Below are 13,052 nucleotides of genomic sequence, written 5' to 3'. Positions count from 1 at the left end.
ATTATAATCAAAACAAGAGACAAAAAACAAAAAATTGTTTAAAATTATAAAAATTTATCAATTAAGTTAAAATTAAAATGTAAAAATATAATTAAAACAAAGATAAAAATTAAAACTTTTAAAGTAAAAACAAAAACTTAAGCAAAGAAAAATCATGTGCCAGCCGTTTCACTGAATTTACCCTACTGACTATATTGACAGATCAAATACTGCAGCCTTTATACTACTGTCATCCTTGTATTCTGTTTGAAGGTTGATCACATTATTCTTATGTTTATATATACAATACCTTTCTAAAATGTCAAAACCGAAATCCTGTTAATCCTATCCATATTGCATTTTTTAATTCCTAATATTTTTAAGTTTGTCTGAATATCTGATATTGTGTGTTTATTTTTAATAAAATGATCCGATACATTCAAAAAACCCAGTTTACTTTTTTTATAACTTCTAAAATGTTTTATAAATCTAGCTTTAAAAGATATAGTGATCTTACCAAAAATAAATATTGCCACAATCATTACATACAATTTTATAAATACCATTCAAATTCTATATATCAGAAGTATTATTACGTATATTACTTATTAAATGTTTTATTATGTGGTTATTCGTTTTGTATGCAGGTTTGAACTTATTATTATCACAAACCTTTGTTTACATTACAAAGGTTTGGTTTTAGGTCCAGAACATATACCAATATGTACTGGACCTAAAAGGTAACAAGGAGGCACCGTATGCAAGGCATGTGTGCTCCAAGACGCCAGGAGCACATGCCAGACTGATGAAAGGAAACTTACATTCAGAACTTTTACTGAAGGACGTGATGCAAATAAACATAATAGGAAAACATAAGAAAACAAGGAAGCAGGGTCTGCATCCGCGTATGTCCTACTGGTAGCAGGTGATGAAGACCAGAGGACAAAGCACATGGTGGACGGGCTGAACAAGCTTTGGAAGGCAGAAAAAAGGTAGATTGGAATAGTGGCAGCCAATGAAGACATAGGCCGTACTAACAAGAAAAGCGACAGAATACTGGTGTGTCCGGTGGGGACTTAAAGCTCCGTTATACCTGTTTGGTAAAGGAGCAAGTAAACGAGAGGGACTCCACTGGGCCCAAAGACGGTCATGGTGACAATGAGAAAGGAGGGTGCCACCTATGCACACCCTCCTGAAGGATGTTAAGAGGTGTGTAGGGAATGACCTGGCAGAAGATATCCTTTCAGTGCGAAAGGGACCAAGAGAAAAGGTGAAAGTTAGGCTGAAAGAAAACAGTGAGGGAAGAACCACACTGAAATCAAGGGGTGGGTCACAGATCCAAGGACTGGTGGTGATGGACAGGTCAAAAGGGGAGAGAATGGTGTCAGTCCATATCAAAGATCTCGACCTAGAAACCATGAAGGAAGAATTGACTGAGGCGGTAAAAAAGGAAGTTGGAGCTGATGAAGAAATACGTGTTACCTCACTGCGCCCTGCATTCGGCAGCATGAAGAATGCCATGATGGTCCTGGCCCAGAAACATGCAGGAAGGTTGACATAGAAAAGGAGGCTACTTGTTGGCACTCATGTTGAGTGGAGCCGAGGAGGGAAGTAGAATCATGCTATAGATGTTGGGAGCCAGGCCACAAGGCTGTAGAATGCAGAGGCCCCAACAGGTCATGTAATTGCTACAACTGTGGAGCCTTAGGTCACTTCAGAGAAGAATCTAAGGAACCCACCAGATGTGTATCTTGCAGGAAAGAAGGAGAAAGAATTGGAAGCTTCAGTTGTAACAAATTACGTCAGAAATGAGAATATTACAAATTAACCTAAACAGATGTTGGGTGGCCCATGGATGAATCACTGATAGAAAAGGAGACATGGCCATCTATGACATAATTGGGAGATATGCGAAAATAAAAATAGAGAGAGGAGAGGAAGACTACTGTTGAAAACAAGCAAGTGTCAGTGTGTGTGGACAAACTCTTGGTGGTGGTTGGTTCTCTCCCACTAACTTGCATTAATGATGGAGGGGATCCAACATTTATAGGAAGGGGCAGAGGATTGGTGGTGGATGTAACCTTTGTGTCTGAAGGCACGGTGAGGAGAGTGGTAGAATGGCAGGTCCTATTCACGGACTTCGCCAGTGATCATTGTGGTATCAGCTTCCAGATGGAGGGGTGAAATGTGGATCAAGAGGAAATCCAGACTATCTGGGGCCCAATGAAGCACAGGTGTAAAGGAAAGTGGAAGCATGAGCTGCTAGATTTGAGCAGAACCCACTGGACGAGCTGGAGGTACTCATGAGGACCTCAAAGAAGAATCCAACAGCGTAGCTCCTGTTAGGGGTTTAAGAAGGAGAAGGGCCTACTGGTGGACAACGAGGATTGCTGAACTAAGAGGGGAAGTCATGAGTGCACAAAGAAGACCAAAGGAGACATGGGGAAGATGATCTGATGCTAGTAGAAGAACAAAAGGCAGCCAGGAAAAGGCTCACAGCAGAAATCAAGGAGCAAAAAAGGGAAGCTTGGAGGAAGCTTTGGGCTGAAATAGACAATAACCCTTGGGGGCAGACATACCAGATTGTGATGGAGACGCCTGTCTACTCTCACAGAAGACCAAGTGAGGGGAGTCGTACGTGAGCTTTTCCCAGCACAACATCATCAGTGAGAAAGAATAGAGCTGGGGCAATCAAGGCGCTTCAAGGTGGGTGAAACCATGCTGGTAACAAGAGAGATAAATGTTAAAACGAGTTCAGAATCGGATGGTGTTCCGGGGCTGGTCATGAAAAAACTGATGGAAAGCCACCCTTGGCCAGTTTTGGAAGCAATAAATATTGCGGTACAGGATGGTCAATTCCTGGAATGCTGGAAGGAGGCCAGATTGGTCTTACTCCCAAAGGCAGAGATGCAAATGGGAATACCTGGAGGATACTGCCCATTGTGCCTGCTTAGCACAATGGGAAAGGTATTTGCCTCTTGGCAGGAAGGCTCTCAGACAAGAAAAGAAAGGGAGACCTCTCACAGAATCAGTTCAGGTTCAGGAATGAGAGGTCTACTATAGATGCAGTAGAGAGGGTGGTCTCCTGGGCAAATCAGAAGGCAGCGGGCACCTGGCGCTGGAGGAGAATACGGTGGTGGTACTGCTTTATGTAAAGAACTCTTTCAATAACGTTCCTTGTTCAGCTGTCATGGAAGAACTGGAATGGAGGGAAATAAGCCTATACATAAGAGCGTTGGTTAACGACTATTTAAATAACCGGAGAGTAAAGGCGACGTCAGAAGGAGGCGTGGGCTGCGACTTCTATATTCATGGGGAGGGGGAGCCGCAGGGTTAGGTATTGGAACCCCTCCTATGGAATATTGTTTTCAACGGAGTACTCAGGCTAGAGTGCCTGGGGACACGGAGGTCGTGACCTATGCAGACGATCTGGTGCTGCTGGTCTCAGGGGCCAGTGACGGTGAAGCGGAAGATACAGCTAACACGGCGATAACAAAAGTAAGTAGATGGCTAAATGCGAAGGGGCTAAGGCTGGCCCTGGAAAAGACCTTTGTTTTAGTGATGGCTGGCCGACGAAGACTGAGGAAGATCACCCTTGTGGTCGATGGAGTTAGGATGTGGCAAGTTGGGGTGGCCTAGTACTCTGGAGTGTAGCTGGATAGAAGGAGGAGCTTTGGAGAACATGTCAACCAGGTCATGCAGAAGGGGCATCAGATGTCAATGGCATTGACAAGGGTAATGCCAAGAGTAGGAACCCCCTAAGACTTCAACCAGAACATTCATCATGTCAGTGACCACCTCAATCGCGCTGTATGCAGCCCCGGCATGGGGAGAAGCGATGGCTTTCAGAAAGAATTCTGCCATACTGGATGCGGTGCAGAGAAGGGCAGCGCTAAGTGTATCGGCGGCATACAGGACGGTTTCAGGGGAGGCGGTCAGAGTGTTGGCAGGTCTTCTGCCAAACCCGCCGGGTTGGTCTAGTGGTGAACGCGTCTTCCCAAATCAGCTGATTTGGAAGTCGAGAGTTCCAGCGTTCAAGTCCTAGTAAAGCCAGCTATTTTTACACGGACTTGAATACTAGATCGTCGATACCGATGTTCTTTGGTGGTTGGGTTTCAATTAACCACACATCTCAGGTATGGTCGAACTGAGAATGTACAAGAATATACTTCATTCACACTCATACATATCATCCTCATTCATCCTCTGAAGTATTATCTAAAGGGAGGCTAAACAGGAAAAAGAAGAGGTCTTCCGCCAACCTGTCTTCTAAATAGGAGTAAATAGGAGGGTTGGCATGACTGCTGCCCAGGCGCATAGGCAGATGATAGAAGAATGGCAAGAGATTTGGGACACCTCGACCAAAAGAAGATGGACCTGGAGGTTGACAAAATGAATAGAACCGTGGAATAGGCAAATGAAGGGGGAGCTGGGATACCATCTAACCCATCTCCTGACAGGCCACGGTGACTTTGACGTATACCTGCAGAGATTTCACTTGAGAGAGGACTCTGGGTGTGTTTACTGTGTGGAGGAGAACACCCCAGAACACCTTCTTCCTTTGCAATAGGTGGGCCCAACTAAGGCATGAGTTAGGGGTAGATGAACTTACCCTTGACACAGTGGTAGAATACATGCACTGAGGGGAAGGCCACTGGAGAGCGATGTAGGAGTGGGTCACCCGAATACTCTGATACAAGGAAGAAGTGGAAAGGACAGGGCGCCGGTAGAGGATCTTAATGCCTGGAGAACATGATATCCAAACTGAGAGTGCAAGGAATAATACTGAGAGGAGGATGTAGAATAAGAATTTTCGTTGTTAATTTTAAGTTCCACACATAGAATAGTTAAATAATATTGCAATTAAGGAGTCAATTGTATTCTGATAATTTGTAATTTGTATTTTTGTGTATATGAAATGTTATCACTTGTCAAATGTAAATGTATATTCTCATACTAGTTTGTGAAAATTCACACCAATATGTGGATTTTGGGTAAATTGTTGATAGCTAATGGTATTGTAATTTAAGTGTTCAATTATTTTGATGTAAATGTATGATTAATTTTTGTGTATACGTTGTCTAAAACAAAGGACACTAAAAGCTATACTGAGAGGAGACCATAAATAAATTAATTTGTAAATGTTAGTATTGGGAATTCAATAATGTGTATGCAGATCTTGTGTATTTCATTAAGGTTTAAATAGTATTTTAAGTGTTAAATTGTATCTTGTGTAATATTATGTGTTCAATGGTCCATTGTAAACCAATAAGATTTTGTATTATTCTGTATATCGTGTGTAAATTCACCAGGGCATGCATGTCACTCACCATGTACTAGGTGCATCCTCGCGATACGGAAGGTAGGTTAACTTTCCCCTATTGCTAATGGGAAAGAAAAAGTGAAAGGTGGCAAGGGGAAGGGAAGAGGGGAAGGAGAGCACGTGCTCAATGGCTAGGGAAACTAGTTGCTGTAAGTAAGGGAGAAGGAGGAAACATAAGGAGGAGGAGGAAGTTAATGTTAAGTTAAAGACCAGGGTTGAAATGTGGTGACGTATAGAGATAGGGAGGCAGCCTTTATGCCTAGGGTGCCCTGGCTCAATTACATGCAAGTGTAGAAGAACCGGGACTCCCTGATGATGGCATAAGGGACCCTCGAGGTGTGTGAGGGTCACGAGCAGTGAAGGACATGTGAAACACATGCTTGGAACTGGTAGGTTAGGAATGGGGAGGGCAGCCTCCTAATGGAAGGAGGTGTCGGCAACCTAGATGGGGAGATCAACATATCCTGATGAAACTAGGAGGACCCCAATGAGAGAACCTCAGAGGAGGCAAGTCAGGAAGGGCAGTCTGCTGCCACGACACTCCGAGGTGACTGAGTTTTGCTTAATGGTGAGGACCAGTTGCTTTGGGTTGTTTAGGAATGGTCGAAAAAAAACCTTTGTAATGTGTTCGACTATTTTATCAGTATATACATATTTTAAATACACACAGTCAATTTTTTGTGCGTTATTTTCTGGTTTTAAATTTGTGTTATTTTTAATTTTTACCATTCGTTTATTATAACTATTATATAGCAATCTGTTTTATAATAATATTTAATTTTTTGTTTCATTCATTTTTATTCCCGTTATTTTTTGTATAATTAATTCCTCTATTTATCATATTTGTATAAGTACTAATCTTATGTGACCATGGGTGATTTGAAGCTCTATGTATTGTGGTTTTGTTGGATGTTGGTTTCCTATATACTGAAGTTATACATTGATTATTTTTACTAAAATTAATACCAACATCAAAATTTATTTTTCTATTGTTATCAATTTCAAATATAAATTTCAAATCATTACAGTTTGAGTGTAAATTATTGAAGATTATTAAATGTTCTTCATTTATGACCAGATTATAGACTACAAAAATATCATCAACGTATCTAATCCACAGTAAAATATCATATGTATGTGTAAGCCCATAAACTATTTTATCTTCAAACTACTGTGTTAAAATCTCAGACAATGTGGATGACTTCAGTAGCGTACTTTCTTTGTTGTAATATTTGTTATCAAAACTAAAATAATTTTGTTAGCATATGTTTTTATAATAACAATGACGTTTTAAATAAACAAGGGACCTTCATGATTTTGTACTAATATTTTCTTTAATATATTAATAATGGCTTCTACGGGTATACTTGGACACATATTACAGATATCATAACTAACCATGCTAGTTTACTTACTTACTAACTAGTTAGTTTAGTTTTAGTTAGTAGTAAGTTAGCAAAGTTTTTCAAAGGAAGGTTTAATTAATATTATACACAGACACTCTGAGTTCTTTTTCTATATTTAGCTGAGATCTATATTTCCCCTTCAAAGCAGCCACTGCAGAAAATTCGGTTTCTCAAAGGTAGGATATTGAAAATAGTAATAGTATACGAAATGCTCTTGCTTTCAGTGCAGAAAACTCATCTTCCATCGCTGCCCAAAATTCAGAGAGTGAATTATTATTAAATTGTCTTTTGATTTTGCCACTTGCCGTGAAGTATAAAAAGATTTCTTCTTTGGCAGTTGGGAGCCCTTCGGGAGTATTTTGAAATGGATCCCAACCCTCTCGTAAAGAAAATACTTTTTTAAATTCTTTGCCAGCATGGCTAAATAATTTTCAATGGTTACAAAAATAAATTTCACATGTTGTTCTTCAGCTTTGTAAGTTTTAACACATTCATTCACATTTGTAAGCATTTCTAGGTTTTTTAACTTTAAATTTCCGCTTCATAATTCCAATTTTCTACAAAAAGCATTAACTTTATCACTCGTATCCAACATGTGTATTTGTTCCTTGGAGTTGAAGATTCAAAGTATTTAATTTCTTGAATATGTTGACCAATTCAATCACAAATAAATTATCTCAAAACGTTTCGGCTTCCAGTCGGTTTCCTCTTCTAGAAAAATGGCTATTTCATTTCTTAAATCAAAAACACGTTGCAAACATTTCCCACTTGATAACTATCTTGCCTCACCAAAAAAATAGTAACGCTGAATGTACTGCACCCATGTCTTTACAAAGTGCAGAAAATTTCTTGATTTTAGAATTATTCTCATTTTTATATAATTTACTGATGGTTACAAGCATCATTAGCACAATATTCAGATCAGGACTCATTTCTTTAGAAGCCAGAGCTTCTCTGTGGATGATGCAATGTGTCCAGACAAACTGTGGAGATTTTTGTTTCACAAATGCTTATAAATCCCCCTCTATGAATCATGAGACCTTGCCGTTGGTGAGGGGGCTTGAGTGCTCAGGGATACAGAGTAGCTGGACCGAAGGTGCAACCATATCGGAGAGGTATCTGTTGAGAGCCAGACTAAGGAATGATTCCTGAAAGAAGGCAGCAGCTCTTTCAGTAGTTGTTAGGGACGTGAGTCAGAATGACTTAAACAGCCATATCAACATCACTCAGTCCTCTGAGTACTGCGCAGCTGAAAGCAATGGAAAACTACAGCTGTTTTTTTCCAAGAAAATGTGGCTCTCTGCATTTTCACATAAGAATAATGGAGGCGCCTTCCTTGGTAAAATATTCCGGAGTTAAAATAGTCCCCCGTTCGGATCTCCGGGTGGGGACTACTAAAGGAAGGAGTCACCAGAAAACTAAAAAATAACATTCTACGAGTCGGAGCGTGGAATGTTAAAAGCTTGAAAAAGGTTGGTAGGCTAGAAAATTTAAAAAGGGAAATGGATAGGGTGAATGTGGATATAGTAGGAATTAGTGAGGTTAGGTGGGAAGAGGAAGACGACTTTTGGTCAGGTGACTTTAGAGTAATTAACTTAGCGTCAAATAATGGGCAGGCAGGAGTAGGTTTCGTGATGAACAAGAAGATAGGGAGGAGAGTGGAGTATTTCAAGACGCATAGCGATAGAATCATTGTAATAAGGATAAAATCAAAACCTAAACCGACAACAATTGTTAACGTCTATATGCCTACAAGCGCCCATGATGATGATGAGGTAGAGTATGTATACGAAGAGATTGATGAAGCAATTAAACACGTAAAAGGAGATGAAAATTTAATAATAGTTGGAGATTGGAATGCAAGCATTGGAAAAGGCAAGGAAGGAAATATAGTGGGTGAATATGGGCTGGGCAAAAGGTATGAAAGAGGGGACCGAATTATAGAGTTTTGCACGAAGAATAATTTAGTAATTGCCAACACCCGATTTAAAAATCATAATAGAAGAATATACACTTGGAAAAAGCCAGGCGATACTGCAAGGTATCAGATAGATTATATCATGGTTAAGCAAAGATTTAGAAATCAACTCGTTGACTGCAAAACTTGCCCTGGAGCAGACATTGATAGCGACCATAATTTGGTGATAATGAAATGTAGATTGGGGTTTAAAAACCTGAAGAAAAGGTGTCAGATGAATCGGTGGAATTTAGAGAAGCTTGAGGAAGAGGAGGTAAAGAAGATTTTTGAGGAGGACATCCCAAGAGGTCTGAGTAAAAAAGATAAGGTAGAAAATGTAGAAGAAGAATGGGAGAATGTTAAAAAGGAAATTCTTAAATCAGCAGAAGCAAACTTAGGCGGAATAAAGAGAACTGGTAGAAAACCTTGGGTTTCAGACGATATATTGCAGCTGATGGATGAACGTAGAAAATATAAGAATGCTAGTGATGAAGAAAGTAAAAGGAACTATCGGCAAATAAGAAATGCTATAAACAGGAAGTGCAAACTGGCAAAAGAAGAGTGGATTAAAGAAAAGTGTTCAGAAGTGGAAAGAGAAATGAACATTGGTAAAATAGACGGAGCATACAGGAAAGTTAAGGAAAATTTTGGGGTACATAAATTAAAATCTAATAATGTGTTAAACAAAGATGGTACACCAATGTATAATACGAAAGGTAAAGTCGATACATGGGTGGAATATATTGAAGAGTTATACGGAGGAAATGAATTAGAATATGGTGTTATAGAGGAAGTTGAGGAGGATGAAATGGGAGAAACAATACTGAGATCTGAATTTAAGAGAGCATTAAAAGAGTTAAATGGCAGAAAGGCTTCTGGAATATACGGAATACCTGTAGAATTACTGCGCAGTGCAGGTGAGGAAGCGATTGATAGATTATACAAACTGGTGTGTAATATTTATGAAAAAGAGGAATTTCCGTCAGACTTCAAAAAAAGTGTTATAGTAATGATACCAAAGAAAGCAGGGACAGATAAATGTGAAGAATACAGAACAATTAGTTTAACTAGTCATGCATCAAAAATCTTAACTAGAATTCTATACAGACGAATTGAGAGGAGAGTGGAGGAAGTGTTAGGAGAAGAGCAATTTGGTTTCAGGAAAAGTATAGGGACAAGGGAAGAAATTTTAGGCCTCAGATTAATAGTAGAAGGAAGATTAAAGAAAAACAAACCAACATACTTGGCGTTTATAGACCTAGAAAAGGCATTCGATAACGTAGACTGGAATAAAATGTTCAGCATTTTAAAAAAAATTAGGGTTCAAATACAGAGATAGAAGAACAATTGCTAACATGTACAGGAACCAAACAGCAACAGCAATTGAAGAACATAAGAAAGAAGCCGTAATAAGAAAGGGAGTCCGACAAGGATGTTCCCTATCTCCGTTACTTTTTAATCTTTACATGGAACTAGCAGTTAATGATGTTAAAGAACAATTTAGATTCGGAGTTACAGTACAAGGTGAAAAGATAAAGTTGCTACGATTTGCTGATGATATAGTAATTCTAGCTGAGAGTAAAAAGGATTTAGAAGAAACAATGAACGGCATAGATATAGTCCTACGCAAGAACTATCGCATGAAAATAAACAAGAACAAAACAAAAGTAATGAAATGTAGTAGAAATAACAAAGATGGACCACTGAATGTGAAAATAGGAGGAGAAAAGATTATGGAGGTAGAAGAATTTTGTTATTTGGGAAGTAGAATTACTAAAGATGGACGAAGCAGGAGCGATATAAAATGCCGAATAGCACAAGCTAAACGAGCTTTCAGTAAGAAATATAATTTGTTTACATCAAAAATTAATTTAAATGTCAGGAAAAGATTTTTAAAGTGTATGTTTGGAGTGTCGCTTTATATGGAAGTGAAACTTGGACAATCGGAGTATCTGAGAAGAAGAGATCAGAAGCTTTTGAAATGCGGTGCTATAGGAGAATGTTAAAAATCAGATGGGTGGATAAAGTGACAAATGAAGAGGTATCGCGGCAAATAGATGAAGAAAGAAGCATTTGGAAAAATATAGTTAAAAGAAGAGACAGACTTACAGACCACATATTAAGACATTCTGGAATAGTCGTTTTAATATTGGAGGGACAGGTAAAGGTAAAAATTGTGCAAGCAGGCAACATTTGGAATATGTAAAACAAATTATTAGGGATGTAGGATGTAGGGGGTATGCTGAAATGAAACGACTAGCACTAGATAGGGAATCTTGGAGAGCTGCATCAAACCAGTCAAATGACTGAAGACAAAAAAATAAATGCTTGTATAATTTGGAATCTTCCAGACATTGAATGAGCACCATTGGTGCATATTCTGACAAAATTTTTCCACTCTGAGCATTTTGAGCATCCCACTCTGTTTTCTGAACTCAACTCCAAAGCTTCTTTAGAAGTCGATAATGAACTTCTAACATAATTGTGGTTACAAGTTTCATGAATTCTGCCAGAAAAAGTACCCTTGCTGTCATAAAACACTGCACAAACACAATGCTATTTCTTATTGAATTTCCCACTTAGTTCTTTCTTCTTCAAGATACCTCTCCAGCTACTACTGATTTTTTCAGCTTCTTTCAATATATCTCGACTTTCATTTTTTATTTAAATTCAATTTGTTCAGTCCCTTCTTTTATGTCTTTCACAGTACCAAAAAATATTATGTCCCCAAATACTAACACCTTTGCCTTCGGATGTACCCTTCTGTGCTCCATTTTTTTTTTCAGTTACCATTTCTCCTACTTCTTTCACTTTTTGCCACTAGTTCTGTCACAAACCTTTTTATTATTTGGAGTACTACTAATGATACATCCTTTAAATCTGTCTATTCTTCTGCATTAGTATCATTCAATTCTAACTAGAAGCATCAACCAAATAAGGCACTTTAAAGACACTATTAACATATATACTTGGTGTCAGAAATATTAGGAAACTGCCAAGACTTGGCATAGTTTTTTTTAAAACAAAAACTAATTAGGGCTTTTTCTATAACATTAGTATTCTAAAAAGATTTACTTTGTAAAAAAGATTAAGGAGAAATTAAGAGTTCAAGATAAAAATGACTAGATGCAAAAAAAAATATCTTTAACTAAAAATCCAACAATTAAGATCCAATAATGATTTTTCTAAATTATCCAACAAGTCTGATTTCCAATACTTTGGCCAAGATATTTAGAAAAAGTAAATTATTATTATTAATAAAATAACAATTAATCATTATTTAAAAATTAATAATAGAACATTTTAACTTACCAACAAGAAGATTGAGTATGATATATGTTATTATAACATAAAATGAACAAAAGTATATTAAAGAAGCTACAAAATTGCCACAGTCAGTTTCCCAATAGTTGTCAGCTGGTGTACAATATGAAGGTTGTATCATACAGTCATGCATTATTTATTCCAGTCTTCTCCAGTAACAATTCGGAAAAGCATTGCCACACCGGTCACTGGTGAACCAAAATTAGCTCTCCTGAAAATACAATGAGTCCAGTAAATCTGAGTGAAAATCTATACAGCAACTACAGCTTATAATAGCTCACTAATCTGACAGTTTTCTGGAATTATAACTTCTACTTTGTAGGTTAAACAATATTAATTTTTAATTTATCATGAATATAAAAAAATAAATTTATCATAAAAAAAATACTCTTATTTATCCTTATATTAATTTAAGACATATTTGTTAATCCGGATGGCAAATTGTGCCTTAAACTACTTTATTACATTAAAGATACTTTCTAAATAGAGAGACGTATGTTATCAGTTTCTGAAGTATTGTGCAATTCCGTCATCAATGGTAATCCCAACATTAAATATTTGTAACTAGATTTTAAAAGTGAGAAAATATTTAAAAATATAAAACATAACTATACGCATCAAACTCAATATAAATAAAAATAAATTTAACAAATATTTTTAAAATGAATTATCTCATTAACTAACCTTCCTATACCTTCTCCATATTTAACTGTTCCAAAAAGGATTGTCCCAGCAAGAGCGTAGAAGAAGACCACAAGAAACATTCCAAATATGATAAAAAAGCTTTTGCAAACTGAAACACCAACAGTAAGCATAAGCATTTTTAATGTTGCGTGCTTTCCAGTTATTGTGAAAAAACGAAGAACGACAATGACAAAGCCCACAGAGTATGATAAGTTATTCTGTAACAAATAGAAAAAAGTCAATTATTTTCCTTGATTAATTTAAATAAGAGTAGTTATCATTTCAGATTTTATCTACTCATTTCCTTTCTGTAGATTTTAAAGACAATTTCATTTATGAACACTCAGTACTGTCCTATGATAGAGCAGAATTAAGGTTG

At 37.5% G+C, this 13,052-nt stretch overlaps 1 protein-coding gene across 1 annotated transcript; it reads right to left on the bottom strand.

Annotated features, from left to right (window-relative positions):
- Positions 1 to 11,979: 11,979 nt before the first annotated feature.
- Positions 11,980 to 12,886, bottom strand: LOC142324416 (sodium leak channel NALCN-like). Its single transcript, XM_075365248.1, has 2 exons — positions 12,674 to 12,886; positions 11,980 to 12,200 (listed from the first exon to the last, which is right to left on the bottom strand). Exons 1-2 carry the CDS (start codon positions 12,808 to 12,810, stop codon positions 12,122 to 12,124), a joined length of 216 nt encoding a protein of 71 aa, XP_075221363.1. The 5' UTR covers positions 12,811 to 12,886; the 3' UTR covers positions 11,980 to 12,121.
- Between the last annotated feature and the right edge of the window lie 166 nt (positions 12,887 to 13,052).

Source organism: Lycorma delicatula, chromosome 5 (genome assembly GCF_047948215.1).
Source record: "Lycorma delicatula isolate Av1 chromosome 5, ASM4794821v1, whole genome shotgun sequence".
Classification (NCBI taxonomy): domain Eukaryota; kingdom Metazoa; phylum Arthropoda; class Insecta; order Hemiptera; family Fulgoridae; genus Lycorma; species Lycorma delicatula.
The sequence above is the reverse complement of the archived record's forward strand: the minus strand, read 5'-3'. Positions and strand labels throughout refer to the sequence as shown.

Excerpts from the sequence above, each read along its gene's own strand:
- LOC142324416 (XM_075365248.1), bottom strand. The coding sequence starts at position 12,810 with ATGCTTATGCTTACTGTTGGTGTTTCAGTTTGCAAAAGCTTTTTTATC. Across the intron at positions 12,201-12,673 it reads TATGGAGAAGGTATAGGAAG|GAGAGCTAATTTTGGTTCAC; the intron begins GTTAGTTAATGA and ends TTGTATTTTCAG.